Source organism: Strix uralensis, chromosome 4 (genome assembly GCF_047716275.1).
Source record: "Strix uralensis isolate ZFMK-TIS-50842 chromosome 4, bStrUra1, whole genome shotgun sequence".
In the NCBI taxonomy this organism is placed as follows: Eukaryota; Metazoa; Chordata; class Aves; order Strigiformes; family Strigidae; genus Strix; species Strix uralensis.
Window position 1 is genome coordinate 50,275,867 of NC_133975.1, and position 26,435 is coordinate 50,302,301.

The window sequence follows — 26,435 nt, forward strand, 5'->3', positions numbered from 1 at the left end:
AAGATTTTTGAAGTTAGTCTGGAAAAGGTTACAACCTGCCCAGATCGCTCCTGGCAGTTGGCTGTCAATCTGGGTTTTTCCCTGCCATCCACTCCTGCTTTTGGCCAGATCCACAATTCATGCCTGATGCCAAAAGGAGTGGTTTGTCTCCATATCTATTATTATTGGCTCTGTTATTTTTTTATTATTATTTTGGGTGCAGAGGTGCTAATTACCCCTTTTCTATCATCAACTCTTTGACAGTCAGTGTCAAATACTCGAGGAAAGAAAATAGAGGCTTTGCAGCAGTTCAGGGGCTGATCTCTTCCTACTTAACGGTGATATACCAAGTCATGATTTTTTAATGTTTTGTTTAGTTGAAAAACAGTTGTAGTAATACAACTTCCAGTTAAGTATAAACTTGTGACATAAATTTTATTCCTTGTTGTTCAGCTTCTGACTGAAAATAATTATAAAGAATTTCTTCATTTTTACTAGGTTTATGCCAGAGCCAAACCTTCCTCCATTGATTCTGTACGATGCCAAATCTTTGCCAGCTAATATGAACCATCAGCAAGTGGTAAATATTGACTGGATTCATGAGAGACTTCCTGACCTCCCCAGTGTGAAGAGAGCAAAGCTTGTTGAACGGTATGGGATTCTTCCTGAACACAGCTTCACCTTATTGGTAGGTCTATTGATCAAGTGCTAAAATAAGCCTAGAAACTTGAAAGTTGCACGGTTCTTGAAAAGATTTACCAATGTCACATTAACCAGCTGTCAGTTCTCGTGGATGTTCTTTAGCTGGAAATATGTCCAATGCATACTTTATACCTTAGAGCCATATACACAGAATGGCAGGGAAAAGAAGCCATACATAATGCACCTAGAAGTGTTTCTCATGCAAGGTGCAGTCAAATAACTATTATTTAATATTGATCTTGTCTACACAGACAATTATTTAATATTGTCTGTCTACACATGGATGCACCTGTGACTGACTGGAACAAATGTACAACTTCCTGCTGACAAATCCTTGTCTGCAAGTGCCGGCTCTTCTTGTCTTTGGGTCTGGTACAAGGCTGGGCACATTGTCAGTATTTAACAAATTAATAGATGTGTTTTCCTGATGGCGAAGCAAAACCCAAAGCTTAAATCTTTCAGTTTCACATGCCCATTGATCTGGCTTCTGCATTATTTTGAAAAACACCCAGACATTCTTAAGTAAATACACAAAATGGCTGTACAACATCAACTTTGACCTCACAATGCAATATGCCAGGGATAGGGTCAGCAGAGGGGATGAACAAGAAAAGGAGGTGACAAATGTGGATATAAATCTCATAACTTCCAAAATTATTCTGAAGGACTTTGAGCTTCTTAAATACAAACTGCATCATCTCTGTTTGCCAGTGATAACTTCCGGGGGGGGGGTTAGTACACCCACCCAAGATCAGATGTTTCACATAGCCAGCTAAGCTAGGACAGTGTCCTGCTTTCGTTACCTCTGTGATTAGTGGAGACAGAAGGAAAAGGACTTACTTAGAGTAAGATTCAGAGCAGAACCACAAGTACTTTCAATTGTCCTCTGGAGGAGTTCCTTTTCTTTGACTATAAATGGAGGGAGAGCCATGCACATAACTTAACTACCTAATATCCCTCCTTTGTGTGTCTGTAATTTAATACACTTGTACAGAAGCTAGTTGTACGGAAAAAAAATGGTTCTTTCTTCTGAGGAAAGCTGTTAGGAAAACTGCTTTTGTGGTGGTGTGCCATTTTAGTGAGTTGTAGATCTTTTACTGTTTGGTGGGCAGGTGAGTCATAAGTCTCGTCAAAGTCACGAGGCAGCAGTGATAGCCTCAAGAGGTGTCAGTAATTCTTACCTTTCTATTTCATTGTATAAGCTCCAAAAAGTGATTTCGCAGTCAGTATTCCTATTCATGCATGCATTTTTTCACATCAACATACTTCTCACATATGAAAATAAAGAGCGCTCAGAAGGGTGGATAGGTCCTGGACCCTTTTCTGACTTTTTTTTCTTCTTCTCCCCCTCTGTGGTGGGTTGACCCTGGCCAGCTGCTAAGCAGCATAGCTTCCTGCTCATTCCTCCACCAGTGCAACAGGAAAGAGAATAGGAAGAGCTAAAGCCAGAAAACTGGTGGCTTGAGATAAAGACAAATAAGTGAAGGAAAGAGGAAGGGAAAAATCCAAGTCACGCAAATGCAATCACTTACCACCTCCCAGGAAGGGAAAAACCCAAAAGTGATGCAAATGCAATCACTCACCACCTCCCACAAGTAGACTGATGCCCAACCAGTCTCTGAGCAATGACAAAGACTACCTCTCCCCAAATCCCCTTCCCTTGGTTTTCCTTGTTGAGCAGGGCTTTATAGGGCTTCATATGACCCTTGGTCAGTCTGGGTTAGCTGTCCAGGTTGTGTGCCCACCCTTGGCCTAGTCGCTGTGGGGGGCAGAGTGGGGAAAAAGAGAAAGTGCTGCTCAGCAGTAGCCAAAACACTGGTGTGTTGTCAGCACTGCTTTAGTCACAAATCCAGAACACAGCACCCTCTTAAGAAAATAAGCTCCATCCCAGCCAGACCCAGCACACCCACTCCTTTCACTTGGCATCAACCCACTTCTCACGTGTTTCAATTTTGCTAGTATTGATGGCTTCTGCTGTGTGGTTTCTGTTGTCTCTATCAACTAGCCCTATGTATTTGCCTCATCAACTGCCCTATCTTTCCAGCTGTTCTCTGAAATCCACTCCTGCCTTCACTTTTTCCCTTTTAACTTTTTTTCCTTTTTGCAACATATAAGACAATTAATGAGCTCCAAGCTGAAATTTGGGATTCAGCTTGTAATAAGATAATGCATCCATTTGAATGCATGAAGTGAACATGTTCTTCATTGCAGGTCTTCTTTTATTGTGCATTAGAATGTCAGCATGTATACTCTCTATAAAAGTTGCTTGCCTGTTCACTGGGAGACTAGTTAACCTTAATTCATCTGAAAACGGTGTGTCCGTTGCTGTGTTAAGCTTACATCAGAAGTTGCAGAAGATTGCTTATAGGGCCAGATGCACCAATCTAATGAGCATTCTTTCAAGTTAGAGCACCCAGGGGTGCTCATTAAATAAATGGCAGTGGTAGAGGGATGACTCTAAAATGCAAAATCTCTGTTCTGCGCCAACTTGTTAGAGAAAACATTATGTGCCAAAGTTATAATAAAACAATACCATACTTCAGCATGCAAGTTAGTTTCCGAACTTGCTTCATGAGCTTTATTCTCATATACAATAGCTGCCTGTACTGGCTGTATTGAGAATCTGAGACTCCTGCTTTGCCTAATGACAAGATGCACTGAGATGGAAGGAGAGCATTACCTATTAATACCTTCATATCTGGAATTTCTTAAGTGTAAACTGCTCCATTTTTGACAATTATGTATAAATTGCAAAAATAAATGAAGTTTCTGATTTTCTTAATTTACTGTTCCTCTGCTTGCTCAGATAAGTGGCCGTTCTACTTGGGCTTTGGCTTATTGCTTTGGTGGAACAATTACATGGGTGAATCTTTCAGTCAAAAGTGGGATGCTGTAGAAATTGATTTTGACCATTTTGTTTATGACATGCCGTCCTCATACATGTTGGTGTGCAGGTGAATTTATGCTTATTTTTAGAACTTAAATAACTTTATAAGAAGCTGTAGGAAAAAGTTTGAACTTTCTTTGACTGCTCTGCTTGTCTGCTTTAATAGGCTAAATTTTCTGGTTTTTTCCCCTGACAATCTTGCACATTTTTGCAGCAGTTGTTACCTCACAGTTGGTTATTGTGGGAACTGTGATGGTGAAAATGGGAATAAGAAAGCAGGAAATGACATTTATGAACATTGATGTAGTTTTCTTCTTTAGTTCCTTGGGAAACATTATTGGTTTTTAAAAGCATAAGTTTGCATTACAGACCCAATGTCCCTAAAGATTGTACCCATGGTATTCTGTGAAATAATGTACTGTTTTAAACTGGTTTAAAAAGCATCTGAAATCATGCCCCGCTAGATTTTTTTGATATCTCAGTACTATTAAATGATCATTTTTAAACCACATTTAAGAAAGAAATTTGCATCTGGCTGAAATATTGGTATGTCAGATTTCATGCCAGTGAAACTAATGAATAAATTACAGCATATTTGGTGTGTAATGGGAGCACCGAGTGGGCCTGGATCACAAACACGGTGCTGCAATTCCATATTTCTGGTTTTCCTTCTATGAATATTAAAATACTCAGAATTAAGTGAGAACAGTCAGTTATCATTCCTGTAAACCAGCACGTTAGAGCATGCAGTGGTTTTCAGCTCAGATCTATCGCAAGGGACAGCTCTGTGTGTGTTGGTAGTTGGAGGGAATGTGGCATGAAGAAAGTTGACCAAAATGCAGAACAAATTAAAGTCAGGCTCAAGTAATACAGTATCTAGAAATTGCAACTAATCAAGTTATGCCTACATCTTTCTAATATGGCAAGAAAATGAGGAAAATGTTTCATTTCTGTCAGTCATTTTGATGTTTTGACATTCTGCCTTACTCATTTCAGTCTAGCATTGCTGGGTTTTCCCACTCTTTGGCTACAGAAAATGACAGTCACTTTAAAAAACCTAAAATGAAATGCAAAGGAATTTGGGGGAATATGTCTGGTTTTATGGGCACAAGTAGTGAGTATGGGGTTCGGTACCTGGTAGCATATGAGGGCTGTCTGTCTGAGTATTCTTGGGCTTTTCTGTTCTTGCTGCCTGGAAATCATCTGAATAAAACGGGAAGGCTAGGTATGTTTGTCCTTGATTTTTAAAGGTCTGGCACCAGGGTCAGAGCTGTCACTCCAGCCAGGCTGTTGGTATCTAGAAATCTGAATGTGCCCGCTGCTAGAGATATGCTCTCTTGCCTATACACGATGGAAGTGTTGGATGTGCTGCATCTGAGTTGTGCAGCCTGCATTCAGACATGTGGCATCTGCAGACATTGTTTTCCTGTGCATAATGTTGTAGCTAGACCTACTCTGCCTGGAGTGTTTGTAAAACCTTCTGCAGCACGTGTAAAGAAACCAGCATTTATACGTGCTCACTTTTTCCTGCCTAAATTGGACAGGTGTTTTTGTGGAAGGGAACCTGCTGTTTAAATAATCAGTGTTTGTTTGTGCTATTGAGTCCTGAGGTGAATTAGAAAGAGTACAGTATTTAGTAATGCATCATTTTAGTAATTCCACTTAACACACACGCAGTTTTTAATCAAGTTTACTGCACTTTGGTAATCATGTCATTCCTTTACTGTTTTTTTTAAGCCAGATTTGTTCCTCTAGTCTGTTTCACCTTCGATTTTACATGATTTGATTACAAAGAAACTGCTAGATAAATTTGTAAGCAGACTGGAAAAGAAGGGAATTATGTCTGTATGTATTAGATAACTAGGGGGAGTTACAAGGTTTACCTTGGTTCACAAAAGAACCTTAGTGGCTTTCACAGGTTGAGAACTTGGTTTCTTTGCTTGCGGTCTCAAGGTAAAGGGGACGTGTCTCACTTTTGTCACAACCAGTTTTACAGCATACCAACCAATAATCTAAGTACATTTTGTTCTGTTTCATAGAACAGAGAGCAGTAGTTTGCAGTCTTCTCAAAAGCCATACCTCATTACCAATGAAAAATGTGGTATCTAGAGCTGTTAGAAGTTTATGTTATGAAAGTTTTAAGGAGGCAAGTCTAAAATTCTGTATTGCTATTATGATAAATTGCCTTTAAAAACAAGGGCAAAATGGGATGTGTTTGAGTGGAAAAGTCAGGCTTTGGTTTAGTGTGTACCTGCACTCTTTTTGCTCAGAACTGTTCAGAGATCTGGCTGCAGTCAGTACGTGCTTGGGAAATGTTTTTGCTGTGATGACAATATACTTAGAATAGCTCCTTGGCTGTCTCTAAACTGTTACCTCTCAACTTCTGAGAGCTGGCTTGTCTTCCTGTGCATTTATGCCACACACTGCAGAAGTCCAGTGGCACACTGCATTTGGTTTCCTCCTTGAAAAGGTAGGAGCTGCTGCTTAATATCTCTTCAGCCTTCAGTAGACCTAATGAGTCCTGTGCTACAGTTAAAGATCCATCAATGCCTTGATGACAAACAGCACAGCATTCAACAGACTGTGCAGTATCTGTTCTTCTGAAAACAATCTCAGATATCTCTTAGGCTATAAATTGAATCCCCTACTGTCATACCTTCTGAGCGTTTAGGTTGCTGTGGAAAAGCTTACATAGCTTCTCTGAAAAAAATAGAAAAATAAAACCCTGCTTCTTACAGTGTGACCTTTCCATATCGTTGAAGGGTGAATGCAAGCTAAACTTATTCCTTCAATCCAAAATAAATAGAAGTGATTGCAAAATCAGGAGTGAAATACCTGTAGACAGTTTCAGGAAAAATCTCTTCTCAGTAAGAGGTAGCCTGACAGCCTGTTAGATGGCAGCATTACATTTTCTAGCCTTATATGTACTTAAAACACATGAGAAGATGAGAAAACTTCTCCCCAAATGTTAATTTTAGGGAGGAGCTATGTTCCATTGAAACAGGCTGGCAGATAAGCTGTATGTACCTATTCTAGACATAACATAGTTTGTTTGCTGTTATGTTAATAAAATGACTCCAAAGTCTTGTGACTTTGCAATGAATTCACAAAACCAAGTTTACTTTAGGATTGAGTATTGATACTCTGAATGTAATTGTATAATTAATCATGTTTGCACTCTGGTATCTTTTTGATGTATTTAACTCTTCCTAAACAGAATGAAGATGGATTAACAGAATTCTTTGAAGATGTGATAAAACAGACCCAAATGAAGCCAAAGAAAGTGATCGGCTGGATTCTGAAAGACCTGCTCAGTTATTTGAAACAACATTCCCTTACAGTAAAGGAAAGGTCAGGCTTCTTGATTAATACAGTGGTGAAACAAAAGTGATCCTTTTCTCATGTACCATGAATAGCATTGTGTCACTCTGTTGCTTGCTTCTGCTTTAGTTACTATCTGTGAAGTTTGTTACGTAGGCCTTGATGCTGTCATGCTGAATGAAGTTAACCAAATACCTTGCAGAGAAGAGGACCATGTAGTTAAGAGTAGTGATCAGTCTGCCTTCTTTGGAATATGGCAATGGTAAGGCATAGTCAGGCCATCAATACTGAAGTTGAATATAGTGGATCACGAGGAAGAATACTAGCTTGTCATGCTAAACTGTGTGATCTTTAGGCAAGCAACAGTAGCCTAGCTATATTACTTCACCTTATTCTCTGAGGTAGCTTCTTCTGCCTTCTTTCCTAGCCCAGTCAGTTCTTTTCTCCTGGCTGACCTTCTGAACTGTCTAGAAGAAAAAGAAATTTCTTCTACAGCAGCAAAGCAGGTAAGTACCTGTTTGATTTTACTGTAGTTTGAATCTGCTTACTCCATTCGTGTAGTGATTTTATTATAATCAGTGTGTACCGGTACATCGGTTGCTTTAAAAGGAAATTATTTAGAGTGTTGATGAAGGATAAATTTTGTATCTATAATACATATATATAATAGATGAAAATGCCTCATGTGTATATAATATTACAAATACCTCTGCATAGTCAGTGTTAGAAGGGGGCACGAGCCAAATAGTCGATTGAAGCAAAGTGAACTGAAGTCAAATAAATCCCATTTCTGAACAGACCGGACACTAGATCTCAATTTCACAGGTCGAGTCAGACCAGAGTGAAAGGTCAGGGCGAGCTAATCCATGACTTGCACTTAAACTGAGAGTATCAGTTACTAGGTACTAAGGACAGTAAGATCTAAGTGCCCAAACATTAGCATGTAGAAAAGGATAGAATTCACCTGAGTGTAGTCACAAAAAGAGTTCTGCTTTGGTGTATCCCTGAGTCAAAAGGGGAGAGGTCTGGCCTTCCTTTTATCCTTGCTTCTTTGAGCAAGTGCTATCATAGACGCTTCAAGCAAGTACTGATGGAAAAGCTAGTTTCTCCCTCTTGAAATAGCATCTTTCTTAGGACAGTCTGAAAAATCAGCTCTCGATGATTTGTATCTAAAATTGTGAGCTGGTTATGATGGGTACAGTGACTGCTGTGTCTGTAGACAAAATTTGGAGTTTCTGTGTGATAGGGAATAATCTGTCATTCACCTTAAATTGTTGCCCGCTCATTTATGTGGAATGCATTGTCTTTTCAGATTAATTATTATCCTCTCGATAAGTACATTAGATGAGTGCTTCTTCTCAGGTGTTCATCAGTGAAATGGTTAATGAAGATATTTAAATTGCAATGAAGATCTTTAACTTGCCTTACGTGCTTTCACTCTGAGATACACAGGGCGGGTTTCCATCTTTTTCCAACTTTCTATTGATTCAATCAAATACAACTTTGGAATAGTATTGAAGTCAGTTCACTTTTTTTTTTTTTTGGATGATTATAAACCAAGTGTAATTGTTGCAAATGTGGCTCTTTACCCTACTTGGAGACCCCTAAACTTCCTGGTTTGTTTTCTTTTTTGGAGATGCTTGTGGGTCTTAATTAAGTTGGTCTTGTTGGTGGTCTGCTTCAATAGCCAGCTGCATATGACAGGTGTCATAAATAAGGATTTAAGTGCCTGACTTCAGGCACGTGCATTTGGAAATTTTGGATTGGAAAAGTAAAAGCTTCAGAAAAGAATTTAAAGTATTAATAGGAAAAGCATTGGATGGCAGAGCAGTTCTGTGCCAGCGGGGTTGCGGCACACCCGTCAGTTTGGTGTCTGCATTTGGAAGGGAAGCTTCAGAGCTCCAGCCTTCACTCCCAGCTTCCTTGTGGAGGTGGATGCAGGGTACTAATGCTCTTCTACCGGAGTTTCTTGTCTTGTGATATATTTGGGTGCCAGCACTTCTGACAGGTTATGAAATGTCAAGAATTTCAGAGACGCTTTTCTTGTTTAATTACCAACTCCTTGTAATGTGCATGTTGTCCTTGGTGTTCTGAAACTGGACACAGAGAAATAACAGTACTGTTCGCCATCACTGAGTGATGCTATCAAACTGCAGAAACCTTGCCACATTTAGAAAAGTATTTTGGTTGCCTGGATGTCGGAAGAATAACAAATGTTTATAGCAATTCTCAGCAGTAGGCAGAGATACTGGATGGCCCGAGGGCAGGAAAGGCTATATATACACAACAGCAGATGAATTGCAGCACTTGCAGTGGGGGAGAATGAACTGCAGTGGTAGAGCCAGATCGAATGTGGAGGGATGGAAGGGTTTGATGGCGTGAGCGCGCAGACACGCATACACATATATGGTTGCTGCAGGAAGCTGTTAACAGTTTAAATTTTTTAAAGGTTTTGTGTTTGGTCTCTGCTGTACAAGGCACTAAAACACAGGCAGATAGAAGCTGTGAGCACTGATTGTCAACACAGAACATTGTATGGTAGGATGCATCTGCCAAGGAAAGAGCACTACGTGCTTACATAATTACCACTTAGGTAATTACAGAGCTCATGCCCAACTTGCCATCAGATATAGCATCCTACTCCAGAGGTCTCCAAAGCAGTTTCCGCCTGTGCAAAGGGGAGCAGCTTCCAGCTCTGCCGGCGTGCAGGGCCGTGGGGTGAGCGGGTCCACGGTCAGGGGACCTGTGCAGGCATGTGCTGTGGCCCACCCCAGAGGCACCATTTTGAAGCCCACGGTGGGAGGGGGGTGCCGGTGCTGCTCACCCAGGGCTGAAACCAGCCTGATGGGAAGTGTGCCCGAGACGGCGCCTCCCTCGGTCCTCATTTGCCGGGCTGGCGGTGAATAAGCGTCTGGTGCAAGGGGCCTGCCTCTGGGTCATGGCCATGTGGGAGCAGGCTGGTTCCTGGGCCAGGGAAGCAGAAACTCGCCCTGCTGCCGAGAGCCGCGCTGGAGCAACTCCGCGTGGACCCCCTTTGTCACATGTTTGTCGGGGATCTGTAGCAGGGTGTGGAGCAGAGCAGATCCCAGGTCTTGTTTGCTTCTGCAGTTGCCCAGGTCACTTTAAAGTAGATAGCAGGGAAATGAGTACAGTACACAAACCTAAACAGAACCATCTGCTTTGACAATTATGGCTATACCATCTGGAGGACTGGACCCAGCCTGCCCCTCACTCTTCTCAGAGGCTGAGGGACAACTGCCAGACATGGAGGCTTCCATCGCTGGAAGGGAGAGATGCCCAGAGGGCTGACTGGAGTGGTGCTGCCTGCTGCTTCCCTCCCACCCTTGGCAGCAAATCACTGCAGATAGGGTTTCCAGTTGGAGCGTTCTCAGGCACAGCAGTCAGCTGGCACATTCACCAGTTGCAAAATGTTTGATGTGATGCCTGTGGCAGCCAGACGTGTAAGTCCTGATTAATTCATCTTGACCAATGGTTTGTGGCTACGCCTGTGTAGGTAGAGACTGCAGAACATCATTAAAATCTAATCACGCTCAGGCAAGAATCAATAGTAGAAACTACTGAGATTTCAGTAATGGAAATGAGGCCTGAGATTCTCGTTTTGGCTCTGGAGGCTTCATAATTTGATCCTCCTGTTCTGGTGCAGGCAGTTTGTGTAAATGAGTTGAAATCATTTTTTAAACTGCTTTCTTTAGATTCGTACTCCTTGCCAAGTGGAGAAACACATTTTTAAAAGTGCATCTTTGACAGGTCTTGGCCACATCTCTTTCTGCTTTCCTACATACCTGTAAACAAGCAAGGGCCTTGATAACATCGTTGCTCTACTAGCCAAGTGGAGATGCTGGTTACCAAATTAAAAAGTACAAACAATGCAGATGTCACAGGGAAAATCTGGTGCCTTCGAGGTTTCTAATGGGCAAGCTTTTCTCAGTGCCAGGAGACGCTTGGCACAGGAATTGCAGGGAATCAGAGCTGGATCTCTGACTGTCAGGCTGTCCTGCCCCTGATCTAAGTCAGCCTGAGGTATGAGTTGCTCCTGGGTAACTCTGCCGTGGTCAGCTGCGTAGATTTTGTTTGTTGCAGATTTTCCCCCCTGCAGCCCATGGCATCCTGCTTGAAGTCCTAAAAAACACATCTGCCTTTTTCCAGGAGAGCGATATGGCTTATTCATTGTCCAGCCCCTGATTTGTGCAGCGCTTCAGACTCTCCGGGGTGTTTTGCTGTGGGCTGTGCTGTGAGAGGATGTGAGAGGTGCTGTGATGTACCCTCCCGGTGCCTCGGGAGGCCTCGAGAACAGGGAGCTTCCTGCCTGCGCCCTCAGGGAAGGAGCGGAAGGGGGTGCCTGGGTTAGCAGTGGAGTGCAACAAAGAAAAGGCAAGCGGCTGCAGACAGCTTGAATCTCTGTGGGATGTGTTTCTTTCTAGGGGTATTCCAGGTAGCATTGGCATGATGATTTTTAAGTACTGCACTAGAAGGAAGATCTTGAAGACATACACTGCACTGATTTATTTAGATATAAACAGCTAAAGGCATTACTTAACAGTGGTTGGAACTCTGGCTGCTTATCAGTAACTTTAATATTGTGATCTGCCTTTAACCCTCTTACAGGGAAAAAACAAGCTGTAGCTGCCACGATACAGCTGCGTGTCATTACCTCTCTCAAGGGCTCCAGCAGAGTGATAAGATCCTGTAAAAAGCTTTGGGGTACTGCTGGCAAACAAATCTCCTCTTGCAGGAATTGCGGCAATGCATGGTTCTTAAATACCTGTTGCAGCTACAGAGGTGTTTAACTTAAAGGTCTTTTGTATCAGAAAATTCTTCATGCTGAAGAAAATTGCTGGGGTAGTTAAGACACTTAACTTCATTTTTCCCAAGTTGTCTTGCTGCCCTGCTAATTATTTAACATACAGTTGGAATGCCCCTTCTTGTCCCCCCATCCCAGCCCCTTCTTCATCTTATGGAGAGTGTTTAATACTGAAATTTTGACATGACATCCATTTCCATGTTGGTACACAGCAATGGCCCAAACACACAATTACATCTTCAGCTCAGGATGGAGCACAAGCAGCTGTTTTAATAAGGCCTTTCTTTCTCTCCTCCCACAGCTCTGAAATAAGAGCAAAGGGAATACAGAAAATGACTGCCCAAGGAAATTGGTTTTTTATAAATGTTCTCTTCTCTCAAGTTTATTCCAGGGCGAAAGCCCTGCTACAGTGTAGGAAAGCACACTAGCATTAACAAGTAATTATTCCAGAGGCCCGGGTTCGCCCAGCAGTCCAGTACTTGGAGGTGATGCATAGGTGGGCCGGAGCTGCTGCATTCATTCCACTTGGTGCTATTTTTCTTCTGCTTTGTCATACGTATCCTCATTACACCTTGCTGATGAGCACCGATAACGGGATGAGTTACCTGGGATTGGACTTGGTACACCAGTCAGTTAATCGTCACTTCCCGGGCAGAGACATTGCTCATGGAAATGCGTTTCCTTACTGCTCTCGGGTGGTTCTTGTGAATAATGCGAGATGAGCACGTGTGCGGCCGGAGGAGCAGCCTTGCAGTCAGAGACGGTCTCTGCCGGGGTGCCCCCCTTTCTCAGTGCAGCAAGGTACGTGGGGGCTGCGCTCGGCAAACTGCCGTTGTTGAAGAGGCACCGTCGCTGGTGGTAGCGGGCAGCTCCCGGTATGGCCGGAGGCTGCAGCGCACCAGTTGCAAACCATTCACCTGTGCTCATGCCTTAAGTGAAAATGCTTCATCTTACTTCAGGATGCAGAAAAGGAGGGAGGGTATAAGAGGTCTTTGAGTGAGGCACAGAATAAAATCTTGGGTTTGCTCACATTTAGACAATCTGCTTTTGCTTTAACTGAAATCTGGCTTCTGGGATCAGTAGCTGAAATACTGTGTGTAAACAACATTGATTCATCAAGACACTGACCTTCGCTACTCATTGTGATTTTTCAGGTGTTTGCAGAATTGTGGAAGGGAGAAGGGAAGACTCCTCTTGAAATTGTTAAAGAAAAGAAACTTCAACTGATACAGGATCAAAAAGATCTTGAACAGATCTGCCAGGCGGTGATTGATGGACAAGAAAATGAGGTGATTATTTGCCAGTGGTGCTGGGAAGCTTGTGCACTACAGCAGGCTGTGGCGCTAAAAAGGGGGTTAAAATGACCTCTCTTTTTTTCCTTTTGATTGGCATCTGAGCTCTAGAGCCAGTATAGGAGCATTAAAGCTGCTGCTGAGATATTATCAGGCTTTTCTTCTCCTTTCTTATTTTACTAAGTGATTTTTTAGAAATTGAAGCTTACACGAAATGATCAGCAAAAGAAATTAGCGGTCTGGCTAATGCGCTAAGTCATTTTGAAAGGCTGTAAAAATTTAATGCAGCAAAGCAAAACTGCAGGGCCCTGTTGCTCTTCAGCTGTACTGCCATTAACCTGACCTGGCCACCCAGCCACATAACTCTGATTTTTTTTTTTTTTTTTTTTTTTTTTTGGTCATCTGTTGTGAGATTAGGGCAACTCTGTGAAACTGTTCTGAAGCTGGAGATTGAAGTTACCTGCCAGCAAGGCATATATTGGTTATGGAATTAGAAACTGTATCAGAGCTGGCAGGGCAAAAATTTTACTTGCCTGTGTCTCTTTGCCATGTCCCTGCCTGCCTCCACTGCCAAAAGCCGGGTCTAGCTGGCTCTCCTGCCTGATGGCTGCTGTGGGGTGGGGAGGAGCTGGCCCCCCGTGGCAGCGGCAGCCATGGCTCCAGAGCTGCTCTCTGCTCTGCTGTTCTGCTGCTGGGCTGTGGCAGCAGCGCAAACGCTGCAGTAGGAAAGATGGGGTTTTGGCTCTTCCCCATCTCCTTGGAAGGACACACAGCAGCCTGCCTGGCTCGTCGGTCTAAAAAGGTCTGAGCTGGGAAAAAGGGAAAAAAAAAAAACCCTTGTTGATTGTGAAGGGAAGGAGTAGGAAGGGATCCTGACAGCCTAAAATCTGCTTTTTAAAAAGCAAAATGAAAACAAGTGCTTACATGTTCTCTGGAGCGAAAATGTAAAAGCAGAAGTGAATAGCTTGCTTCTAATATAAACATTGTCTAGATACATTTGCCATTTGGAAAAAAGCATTAACATCTTTTGAGAACAATACCACCCACCCCAGATCTCACTGGGGGATGCTAACAGCTCTGCAAGAGCTTTTGATAAAATGAGCTTGCAGTAGGTCGGTGTGACCTCCATCAGACTGACTCATTTGCAGAGCCTGATAAAAGTGCTGCTGTATTTTCAGAGTGGTACGGAAGCACAAGTGTGGATAGAGAGAACATTAGAACTGATTGGGAAGTGCAGAAGCCGAAGGTCCATAACTACGCTCCCATTTCAATAATAATGCTTTCTCCGAGACGTAATTCCTCTCTGTTTGCCACTGTTTCAGTCAAGCCAAATGCAGTAGAATGGCCTCACTTCCCTACTTTCTCCAGGTGATCTTTCACCAAGGCAAAAGCTGCCTTGAAGGCCTGTAATTCCCTGCTTTTAACTGCTGCAAGAGCTTACCTTGCAAAATAGCATTAGCTGAGTACTTGACGGGGAAAAAAAAAAAATAGTAGTAATGCATGCTTTTTGACAGTAAACTTTCTTTAAAATGAACTAACTTGCAAACAGTTTCTCAAGCCACCTCTGAGCCCTTTATGAAGATGCAGTGTCTGGATTGTACCGCACTCTGCCCCATATAGGTAATTTCGAGCAGAGCGGGAATAGTGAGTCCTTTCCAGATTGTGGCATTACAGAGAAGATTGTAGCCTGCCAATAATTTGGATACCGTAATGAGTAGCAATATTTGCATTTGTGCTTGGTATTGGCACAGTTGGTGATTCATATGTTCACAATCCTTCCCATAATATCTGTAAATATGACATCCTGTTTAACTGAAGCTATCGTGTTTTGCTCAGTAACTCTTGACGACATAGAGAACGTCTTCCTGCTGCACAAACATGAAGGCTGGACGCTTGTCTTTCAGCAGTAGCATCTCCTTGAGGAATGCCCAGAAGTGAAATTTCCAGTGTTTTTTTCAGTGTCTTTACTTAGCTTTTAAATGTGGCCCTTGCTATTTCGTAGGTGCTTGTGCATCAACTACTAAGCTGTCTGATAGGAGGTTGTATTTCTTATTGGTTAATTAATTGCTATGTTGCAAAGGGTTCCTTGCTTAAGGGAAACAACATGCTGTTACAGAAACACCTACGTCTGTGCTTGAAGGACCTCACAAATATTATCAAATAGATTATGATTCCATGCAAATTACTTGTTATAACTGAGCATTACATTGAGTAAAAAGGTAGATCCTATTAGCAAAAAGCCAGCCTCACTTTTCTGGCTCCTTTCCAGGAAGTTGCTGTTCAAGTTACAGACGCTGTTAAAATGCAGAAGTGTTTTTTGACTTTTTCAATAAGAGGAGAGCTTTCTATTAGTTGTAAGGCCCTGCTGCTGTAGGGACTTGCTGTTGTCTCATGGGAGCACAGCAGGAGCTTATTGCAAAGCTGAAGGCAGTTATTTATCAATAACATCCTAGCCCAAAATATAGTATTCTACCACAATGGTCCCAAGGACAAAAATATTCATACCTTGGCTGTGAATGAATGAAAATGTCCAGGTTTACTCTAACAGTGGTGTCTGTTGGGTTTTTTCTTTAAAGGTTATGGCGATCAAAGCAGGAAATCGAAAAGTTCTAAATAAGTTAATTGGCCTGGTGCAAAGGGAAACACAAGGACGCTCCAATCCTGTTCTGGTGAAGCAATTACTAGAGAAGAAGCTGTCAGAGTAGCCACAAGAGAAAACTGCCCAAGTGTCTACAGAAAACATGCGCTTCATTCTGTCTGGTTCACTGCAAATGAACTTCAGCGCCTCCTCGTGTAGCATCGGGGTTATTGGTTGTACTTCAAGCAGCGTTGCATCCTCGCCTTCCCCAGCCAAAGGCAGAGAGCAAAAGAACAGCAGAAGCTGACCCAGACATTTGCATCTCCCTCACTTCGGTGTGGCCTTCGGAAAGGTGGTTTCCACACAGCCAGGGGAAGCAGGTTCCTGGGGGTGTCCATGAGTGCACGGAGAGCTGAAGCTGTGCTGGTTGGTTTTGTAATACAGCAAGTGTAAACTCACCTTCTCTAGCTGCCTTTTTGTGGGAGGGGAAGTTCACAGATCTTGAACGCAAAATCAGGTGGTGCACACGAACAACTTGCTGTAAATTAGTGTGAGCACACTAGTAGCAATGATTAGAATCACAGAATCATTCAGGTTGGAAAAGACCCTTGGGATCATCGAGTCCAACCATCAGCCCTACTCTACAACGTTCTCCCCTACACCATACCCCCTAGATTAAAACACCTACCAGTAATTAAGAGGACCCCATGTGCCTGCATGCCTAGCAAAAGGGAAAAAATATCCACTGCTCTCACCGTTCCTGGTTTCTGAGGGACAGGGAGATGATGCAGTCTCCAGCTGCTTAAGTGCATGCCTGAGGCTAGTGCCACACACACAGGTAAGTGCCTCTATCTAAGAACTGGCATCAGGCTCTTTGCTCCCCTTCTTGTTCCATGCCCAAGCCTCCACTTTGCCCGCAAGCTGCTCGCGTGCCTGACCAAGGTTTGCCTGAGCCCTTGGGCAGCTCCCATCCCAGTTTGGGCAGCGAGGTTCAGCAGAGCAGACGTGCGCTTGCCGGCCCCGCAGGGCCCAAGCAGAGCCCGGCTCTCAGGCTGCAGCTCAGTCAAGGGACCAGTTGCTCCCATTTGGTTTTCTCTCTGCTGGGGAGAACCTGCCCCTGTGCCAGAGGGCTCGGAGCACAGGGCTGGCTGCTGGCCCCTGGAACTGTTCCACAGTGGGGAAGGAAGTGAACAGGCAGCTGGCTTACCACAATTGCACAGGGTGCAGCTGGCTTCCAGGGGCTGCTCCGCTATTTAATCCTGAAGAGTGTTTTATGCTGGTTTCTTTATACCTTCCATTTTTCGGCTCCAGCTTTAAGTATCCCCTGAAATCCAGGGTTAACTTCCCAGTCCCAACCCACTTTAGCTGATCAAACCATTAAGAGGAAACGCAACCTGAGGCAGCCTATCACACTTACATTTATTAGGGAAAGAAATCCCATTTAGTACCAGGGGTTTGAAGTTCTTAAATCCCTTCTGGAGGTTGCTAAGCCATACATTTTAAAGATCACATTTATCTCAGACCTCGGAGATGCTTCTTCAGAATTGTTCTTTAGGATGTGCCTGCAGGGCAGACATTGTCACAGGCACAGCAGCTGTGGCCCTGGGACTTCAGTCACCTTTTGCAAATGTGGTGCTTGCGACACCAGCTCAGACGAGGTTGAGGGCAGTGAGGAGTAGTGCTAATGTATGTCTCAAGGAGGACGTTTCTGTACAGACTGGCTCCCAGTTCAAGCGTGAACTCTTAATTAGAAGGAAAAAAATCCCCTGGTTTTCAAATACATTTAATGAATAAAATGTATACCCATTATTCACATAAAAATAACTTTACAGTTCAAAAGTCATACAGCTGACAAAAAGCAGTAATGTGGTTGCAATCAAAAACTGTGACCCATCAAAAAAACCCAAACCTAAACCTCCAAAAACTTCCCAAAACCCCAAACCAACCACCCTGGATTTTCCTGTCACCTGACTTCACACAAAGGCTTTACTATCACTTTTCACATCATAAACAAAAAAGTACCATTTTTACTTACAGTGTGTGGGTAAGTGTTCAGTCAATAGAAGTTTAGATTATACAGCAAACTTTAAATTTTGGATTCTGTTCAACTCTTGCCATGGCAGCAAGAAACAAAAAGGCACAAGGGCTTCTGCATGAAATCTTGAATCTTAATTTAAAAGTACTTCCTCAGTTTAGTAAAACGCAATTGTTCCAAAAGGTGCTTCCAAAAGGTCAATGCTTTTTGTTGCACAGCTTGATGCTGCTGTGCTGCGCTTCCCCGCTGCTGCAGTGGGTGCCTCTTAAAAAAGAGAAAGCAAAACGATGTATTTGGAAGAGTAATAATTAATTAAGTTATATTTAAAAGAAAGATCTCCACTACTGTAGCACGGCTACTGCTGGGAAATGGTTTTTTAATGGCTACTTCTTCTTAGCCACGCTTTTCCCATGTAATTACACTTTGCTAATATGGTACAAAAATCTGTTAAAAATCATAAGTCAAGTTCTATATGAGTAGAATCTATACAAGTACAGCATTAGAGCTGTAAATGGCTACCGGAAGAGCAACTGACATCATCTACCTGGACTTGTGCAAAGCATCTGACACTGTCCTGCACAACATCCTTGTATTTAAATTGGAGAGATACGGATGTGATGGGTGGACCACTCAGTGGATAAGGAATTGGCTGGATGCTCACACTCAAAGAGTTGCAGTCAGTGGCTCGATGTCCGAGTGGAGAGCAGTGACGAGTGGTGCTCCTCAGGGATCAGTGTTGGGACCAGCACTGTTTAACATCTTTGTTGGGGACACGGACAGTGGGATCGAGTGCACCCTCAGCAAGTTGCCAACAACACCAAGCTGTGTGGTGCGGTTGACATGCTGGAGGGAAGGGATGGGCCATCCAGAGCGACCTGGACAGGCTTGAGAGGTGGGGCCATGTGAACATCATGAAGGTCAACCAAGCAGAGTGCAAGGTCCTGCACATGGGTCAGGGCAATCCCAAGCACAAATACAGGCTGGGTGATGAGTGGATTGAGAGCAGCCCTGCAGAGAAGGACTTGGGGGTATCAGTGGATGGAAAATTGACTATGAGCCAGCAATGCGCGCTCACAGCCCAGAAAGCCAACAGTATCCTGGGCTGCATCAAGAGAAGTGTTGCCAGCAGGAAGAGGGAGGGGATTCTCCCTGTCTGCTCTTCTGAGACCCCACTGGAATACTGTGTCCAGCTCTGGGGCCCCCAGCATAAGAAGGACATGGATCCCAGAGGAGGCCACGAAGATGATCAGGGGGCTGGAGTACCTCCCCTGTGAGGACAGGCTGAGAGAGTTGGGGTTGTTCAGCATGGAGAAGAGAAGGCTCCAGGAGACCTTATAGCGGCCTTCCAGTACTTAAAGGGCACCTACAGGAAAAATGGGGAGGGATTCTATCAGGGTGTGTAGGGATAGGATGAGGGGGTAACAGTTTTAAACTAAAAGAGGGTAGATTTAGATTAGATATAAGGAAGAAATTCTTCACTGTGAGGGTGGTGAGACACTGGCACAGGTTGCCCAGAGAAGCTGTGGCTGCTCCCTCCCTGGAAGTGTTCAAGGCCAGGTTGGACGGGGCTTTGAGCAACCTGATCTAGTGGAAGGTGTCCCTGCCCATGGCAGGGGGGTTGGAACTAGATGATCTTTAAGGTGCCTTCCAACCCAAACCATTCTGTGATTTACTGTAAATCTCAATCTATTTTCACCTCCACCTACCAGGCAGAATGGATAACAAGAAAGATTAAAAAGGAGTAATTGTAATATTCTTCCCCTTCCAGGGAAGGGAAAGGCAGCTATAGTCTATAATTTTGCAGTGTATTATGAAACAGTCACTTCTAAAATTTTTAAAGAAATCTTTTGCAGACGCACACAAAATGTAAATTTCTTTCTGATAGAAAAAAGTGGTTTGAGTCAAAATGAGATCAAGATGATGAATCTTTTTAACATTTGTGGAGATATCAGCTACCAACTTCAAAGCAGTGGCAGCTGGCAGTGCCAGGACCTGTGCTAGGACCTGGCTGGCAGCGCTGAGATGGCTCGGCAGGGCAGCGAATGCTGCTCCCGCTACGGCAGCCTGCAGTAAGGGGCTCATCGGTCACCTTCCACCATTTTGATCAAACCAATACAATCAAATGACCAGATCCTTTTTGGCCTGCCAAGGGCCTGATACAGCAGCCAAAACAGAACCACCGCCTTCCTCTGTGTCCTATATGGAGCTAAAGGCAAAGTCTAAATACTCTGCAAGTGACTTCTGTACTGTGCAAAACAGCTTTGGTTTATTTTTGCTTGGTAGTCGATGGAGCAAGGAAGACGGATGCAACTGTACGACAGAAGCTGCAGCCTCAAGAAGTTTAATATCTGCTATCGTAAAGACAAATTAAAAAAAAAAAAAGAGCACAGGTGGGTCTGCAAGATAAAAGGCAGAGCCTATATATTTTTCCATGTCAGAACATTCTGCGGACCAGGAGGCTGTTTTAAGTGTGGTTGTATCGAAGCTAGGAACTGAAGAATTAAGACTGAGGCTTTGACCCCAACTTGCAAGTCATATTTAGCTACAACAGGGCTCCCTGATCTACTGATTGCAGATGCCATCTGTGCAACAGCATTAGGCGGGGTGAATTAAGGACAGTTTCATGCAGATTTTCAGCAGTAACCATCCACAAAGAGAGGGCCAAGGAAAATGCTCACAAATTAAAAGCTGACACCAGACCCTGTCACAACAACCTCATCTACTCATTGCTGAAGTCCTTTAGGAGGTCACTTCTGAGGGTGGAGAGATGATACTCACTATCCTGTAGAGCTGAAGTATCCCATATCTGAGGCTGCAGAACAGAAGAAAGTTGTCTAAAAAGATGCTGGCAATGCTGAAGTAACGAAGAAAGAATTTCTAGCGCTCAGCCTTGGCTGCAGAGTTTAATTTTAACTGTGTTAAAAATAGAAGCATATGATAGGAACCTTAACTAAAAAATTTACAGCTATTCACGCTGCAATTCCACTGCAGCCCCTTTCCACTCCACTTCTGTGGCGTGGTGTCAGTGTACTGTAATGTTCTCATTTCTGTTCTGAGCACCCCTCTACCTACACACTTTCACAACCGCTGACCTCAGCAGCACCTTTGCAGTGATTTATGGCCTCGTGTGTATGCTCAAAATGTAGAGTGTTTTTTTCACATAAAGAAAAACAAATTGGGTTTTCACTCAACTCTCTTCTCAAACTGTGTGAGGGAGAAGATGGAATAGCATGCTGCTGGGCTTTTTGCCCTTGTTGCCTGCATCTTCCTTGCAATGCTCTTTACAAATACTCCAAAGTTCATTGGATTCTGCTTCAAGTAATGGCCATATAAAACCAAGTTACAGCAGACAGGAGGTCAAGATTTATTGACCCAAATGCTTAGAAGCTTACCTGCACTGGGTTGGCTGTTGAGAACAAGCCATCCCTGTCCCCTCAGAAGCTGCAGTCTTTCAGGTAATACACAGAGAGAGAATTCTATTGCTAAAGTGTGAGGAAGGCAACAAAATACTAGATCCTAAGTTGTCATGACCTGTAATTTGCTGCACCTTTTTCTGCCCATGGCAATGGCAAATTTAAACTCCACCTAGAAGAGCCCCTGGGCCAAGCCAGATCTGTAATTAGGGATGACTGTTGCGGGAACACAAAACCACCAGGAATGCTTCTGCCTGTGCTCCAACACACACCCCACATCCAGCCATACAGCCTGAATTTTATCTGCAATAAAGCAAACCTACAGAAATGCTCAGGTGCTGCCATGAGGCAACGAAGATGCAAAAGAAGGTAGAGTTTAGTGAGCAACGCAGCTGGGCATGGTCCTAACAAGTACTGACTGAGTCTTCCCTCTAGGACTATCCTAGCCCCAGACCCTTAAGATCTCCCACAGGGTGTACAGGCATTTCACAACTGTCTGCAGCATTTGCTGACCGGCTGTACCTACAGACGGGGAGGGACCCTGACCTTTGCTGTTCCTCCCCTTTATCTGTGTGTCAGGTCCAACTCGTGACCCTGCAAATGACTCCATCTCACCTGCTGGCTCTTCCCCCAAAAAAGACTGGTGACAGCTGTGCCAGACCCCATGTCACCCCAACACATACACAGGCAGCCAATTATTTCATGCCACATCCACTGCCTTGTCATCACAACCTTTGGAGAAAAGCCTAGAGCTGGGTTCAGTATTCAGAGCTGCAGAGGTGGTACTACCATGAGCTAATCCTAACAAGAGCACTCAAGGCCAACAGTTTCACTGAAGGGAATGCTCCCTCCACGCACAGGCATTTTGTGTAAGCATGAAGCAAAAGTTCTCCTGACATATGGTCACATCAGCCGCAGCTTTAATTATCTAAAGCATTTACACCCACTAAGCAGGCATAACCATCAGTAAGTTATATTTTACCTTCTCATTCCTAAAGCTTGAGAGGCCACATTTTCAGACTGGTCTAAGAGGCTGAGAGGTTTTTCACACTGAAGCTCAAAAAGTGATGTTACAACTCTGGAGTTTTACAATAGACACTGGTCAGAGTTTCCAACACCAAGCTGCACTCGGTAGAGACCTCGAGAGACACAAGTCCTTGGCCCAAGCTGCAGCAAGGGATACCGAGACCCACAGCCACTCCCTCTCCTTTTGAGGACAAGATGGCATTTTGTCTGAGCTCTGGCCAAACTGACACAGCAGCACTAAGCTAGACACAGACTAGCTGTCTTGGATTTGACTCATCCATGTTATTTTTTGGTTTAAATCCAAGCTGGTTATTTTTCAAGTAGACTGCAATAAAATACAGCTGCTGTGGAATTGGCTTCGTCAGAAATGTGAGTTTGCAGGTATTTAGTCCACAATAGGTAGTTGTACCTGGGCAGTCTGCTGAAGCACCAAAGAAAGTTATTTGGTTGAGAAATGCAGCCTTTGCACAAAAGTTCCGTCAGGGCTTTTAGCCCAGAGACTTCAGTCTTAATTTAATCCAGCTGCCACACAAGAACCATTATAATCAATGAACAAAAAGAAGATTTGCACAGTCAGCAACAAAATGCCACTTTAAGTACCTACATATTTGCAAATCCAAGTAATGCTCCTATTCATAAATAAAAGGCTTCCAACTGGGCATATAACAAATGAAGTACATTGATGCTGGGCCACAACGTATTTAGAAAAGCTGGGGGCCCCTAGAAAAAATAAAGTACATTTAGTCAGAGCTGAGCTTTCACTGCCAACGAAGTCACTGAAATAGCATTGCATTCTGTGGCTGCCTGCGGTCGGACAGCTGGCACTGCTGTCATATCTGAATACCTATTTAATGCAAGTCTGACACCACCTTAACAAGGAGCAGTTTTACCTCCCTTCACACAGTTCTGGCCCGAAACATATCAGTGTTATCCACTTGGGTAGTTACCATAAGACGCTGTCAATTTTTCAGGTTTGCTCTGAGCTTTTTCTTTCTGGTCCCCGGTAAATCAGAGCAACACAAATGTAAATTCTTTCTGCGTTTCACAGAGGCAGGTGCTCCCTGCTAATCTGTGGTGTTTTACCTTTGGTTTGCTCATTAACTTAAGGAGCCTGAGTCTCACGTACCCTCCGTTTCTGCTGATAATACTCAAAAGGTGCAAGGAAGAACATACTGTAATTATCTAAATCGGATCTGGATACAGCAACAACATTACTGTACTGTGCCAGAGCTATCCACACTAAAAGAAAAGAAAGAGGGAAATCCCAGTATTCTACTCATAACCGCAGATGCAGTTTAAATGTTAAAAATGTAATAGGAGCCGTCGTAAAAACTGCAGGCATGACATAGCAATTTCAGTAAATACAGCACAGTAAATTGCTTATTAAATCAAGCTGCCCTCAAACAGAAGCTGTCGCTACAAATTCAAATGACACAATGACATAATTTAACTGCACCAAATCACACCACTCTCATCCTTTTCTTCCCAACTCTAAGATCTTAGAGCTTCTTAGAGGAGCTAAAAAAACATCCCTGAAGCACGAATCCTTCTGTGAGGCATGAGCAGAGTGCACAAAAGGGTAGTGAATGTGTACGCGCTGTGCTAGACAGTGTACTTCTCTTGGTAAATAGAACTTAACCTCTTGAACTCAAGCCCTTGGACTCTGCGGGATGCAGTAAGTTTGTTTGCAAATGTTTTTCTCTGAAGGAGTGAACAGACCACTTAGGCATTATGCCCAGGCCAAAGAGCAATTAGAATGGTGCTGGTGGCAGAAACGCTGTTCAGGCTGTCTCTCCAGTCCTGTTCCCATCCCAAAGCACGGCCCCTGCCCATGTCCGAGGTTCATCCCAATCATACCCCGTGTTTTCTCCCATTCTAGGAAATTTACCGAGGAAATTTTTCTCCCGTTCTAGGAAATTATTAAATCGCATCTGAAAGGCAAATGCACTAAGCAGGTACAGCAGCACGACATTGCTGAATTCAGACTTTTTACAAAGTGACAAACCCCAATGAAAGAGGAAATCAGCACTTTACGAACTGGATGCTCTGAAGGATGGATCTGGGTGTGCCGGTGGGAGGGACAGCCTGTGCCTGCTACTGGGAATTTTCTCACCTCCACGGAATACAGCTGAGAACAGCAGCTCTCATTTCTGTTCTTCCAAACCAAGGTCAGAAGTTACCAGGATAAAGGTGGCAGTGCATCCTTCACATCTAAAACTGCAACACCAACAACTTGATCTCATTTGAAATCCTGTATTTTCCTTTAGGCCACACACGGAAAAGATCAAATTTAAGAAAAATGCCTAGAATACAATAATAAAAAGGCAGGAAGTGGGGCCAACAACACAGCACATGAATTGCAACCGACCATACATGTTCAAAGACCAGCATGTGCAAAGAGTGATGCTGTTTTGAATGAAAGTTACCAAGTGCGTGAGCCCAATTAATACAAGCCATGTGTGTGCGCACGCTGAGACTAACCCACAGGGCATTCAAAAACGGTAAAAAAGAATGACTACAACTGTTTAAGACAAAGTGTTCACTCTATAGGTATGTTGCAAACAAAACAAAAAAAATAGCAGGTTGAAATTGCCGGAAAGATTCCTTGCTACAGCAGAACAGCTTAAAAACACACTCAAAGGCTACGTCATTGGAAATGTGGCATTCACAGTTTGAAACATCTAGCAGGAGACTGGAAATTAACTTTGGTATCACTGAGCCACCACCTGCAGGTTTTGGAATAGATCTGCAAACCCCAGGACATTTCATTTGTGACTGATGTTGAGACAATGCACCAAAGAGGGGACAAGCTCTAGTCATACACACACACACACACACACAAAGTGTGGGGACCACAGCCATCTGGGGGGTTTTGGAAAAAGATGTATCATTGGTGAGAGATGGGATAACACATTATCTAACTGGAGGGAAGAAGCTTAATTAAACAAGCATTTGGCTGAAGAACTTACACACACAGAGGTGATTAATCTCAAAAGATCAAGATTTTCAAGCTAAATCACAGGTTCTGCATTTTGAAGACAGGGAGATGCAAGTCCTGCCAATTATTTTTTTTTTGTTGGGTGCTGGACATTGTGCTATTATCACAACTAAGACATAGCTGCAAGTTTGATCCTGCTCAGGAACCAAGTAATATAAAGTTACATATATGATCGCCATTTTTACAGTCCTGAGCTGGGGTCACTGCACTCGTCCACCTCTTCCTTTTGGGGAGCTGGCAGACAGATTTCCCATTTACAAGGGGACACTGCGCGCACACACACAGTTCTGACCTTTCAGCAAGAAGCCTTCCACACGACTCCAGATTTCAAAGGCTGAATTTATCCTACTGGATGTAGAGCATAAGCTCTACTACAGCTTATGAGATAAATCCCTCCCCTTCCTCAAATTTACAGATGCTTTTTGAGCAGTCTACATTTTAAAATCCCTGTGTAGCTTAATAGACCTGCTGAGATGAAAGTGCCATGACTTTGTGCATTTGTTGAAAACAAATTGAAAATTAACAATCTCAAAAGAAATCCCTTCTATCCAGCAAATAAAGATCCTTATTTTAGAATAAAAATATGGGATGGGAATGCTCACATAGTAACCTTACTGCCTTGCGCACTGGTGTACAGAATTCTTTATTTTTAAAAAATTATAATTATTTTTCGTTCCTTTTTAAAAAGTCCTTCAGAAAAAGGATTGGATCACTTCTGCAATTTAGCACTTGTTTCTGTACCACTAAAAGTTAGCTGATCACACTCATTTGGTACTTTTTCTTTTGCTCACAAAGTTCCTACCAGAAGAGGTGAGGAGCAGAGCAAGCACTGACCCTGCACCCACAATGCTAAAACACTTTACACACACACCACTATTGAACCCCTTCATGCCAGGCCTACGAGTACAGCATGAAAGACAGCACTACTGGTAACAGTGTGAGCGGGAGTGGGGGAGTGAGGAAAGAACCCACTATGTCCTAGGACAAGTTTTAAAAAAACAAAACAACAAAACAAAATCTTAATTTGTTCATCGCCCATTTACAACAACAATGCAGTGGAAAAAAGAAAAAGAAAGAGCTCTCAAACCTCGATAAGTAAGATTTAAGAAAAAAAACCGCAACCTTGGCTTCAGCTTCCAAGGAAGTGTGTGAGGTGAAGAAGGGCCATGTGGAGGTCAGTAGGTGATTTACAGGATGGTGATGCAATGGTGCCTAAAAGAATAAACAAGTTAGAAGTGAAAGCAAACAAAAGTCAGCTCAGAAGCAACATGACCCCCAGCCATCGTGGAAGTGAAGACTACAGCAAACAAGTGAAGACAGACCCAGAGAAGTTCTTGAGGTGATTTTGTTAGGAGGTATACCTTGGGATGTTTTTTTTTTTC

The 26,435-nt window shown here is 43.3% G+C and overlaps 1 protein-coding gene across 2 annotated transcripts in view; it reads left to right on the forward strand.

Moving 5' to 3' along the window:
- Positions 1-16,039, forward strand: part of GATB (glutamyl-tRNA amidotransferase subunit B) — a 44,004-nt gene extending 27,965 nt beyond the window's left edge. The window contains exons 9-13 of one of the 2 annotated variants that reach the window (XM_074866681.1): positions 478-667; positions 6,786-6,919; positions 7,317-7,395; positions 12,866-13,000; positions 15,580-16,039. In XM_074866681.1, the coding sequence (XP_074722782.1) occupies positions 478-667; positions 6,786-6,919; positions 7,317-7,395; positions 12,866-13,000; positions 15,580-15,708 (667 nt within the window). In that variant the 3' untranslated portion in view covers positions 15,709-16,039. The remainder of the gene's footprint in view (positions 1-477; positions 668-6,785; positions 6,920-7,316; positions 7,396-12,865; positions 13,001-15,579) is intronic. The other variant, XR_012628737.1, reaches the window with a different exon arrangement.
- The last annotated feature ends 10,396 nt before the right edge of the window (positions 16,040-26,435 follow it).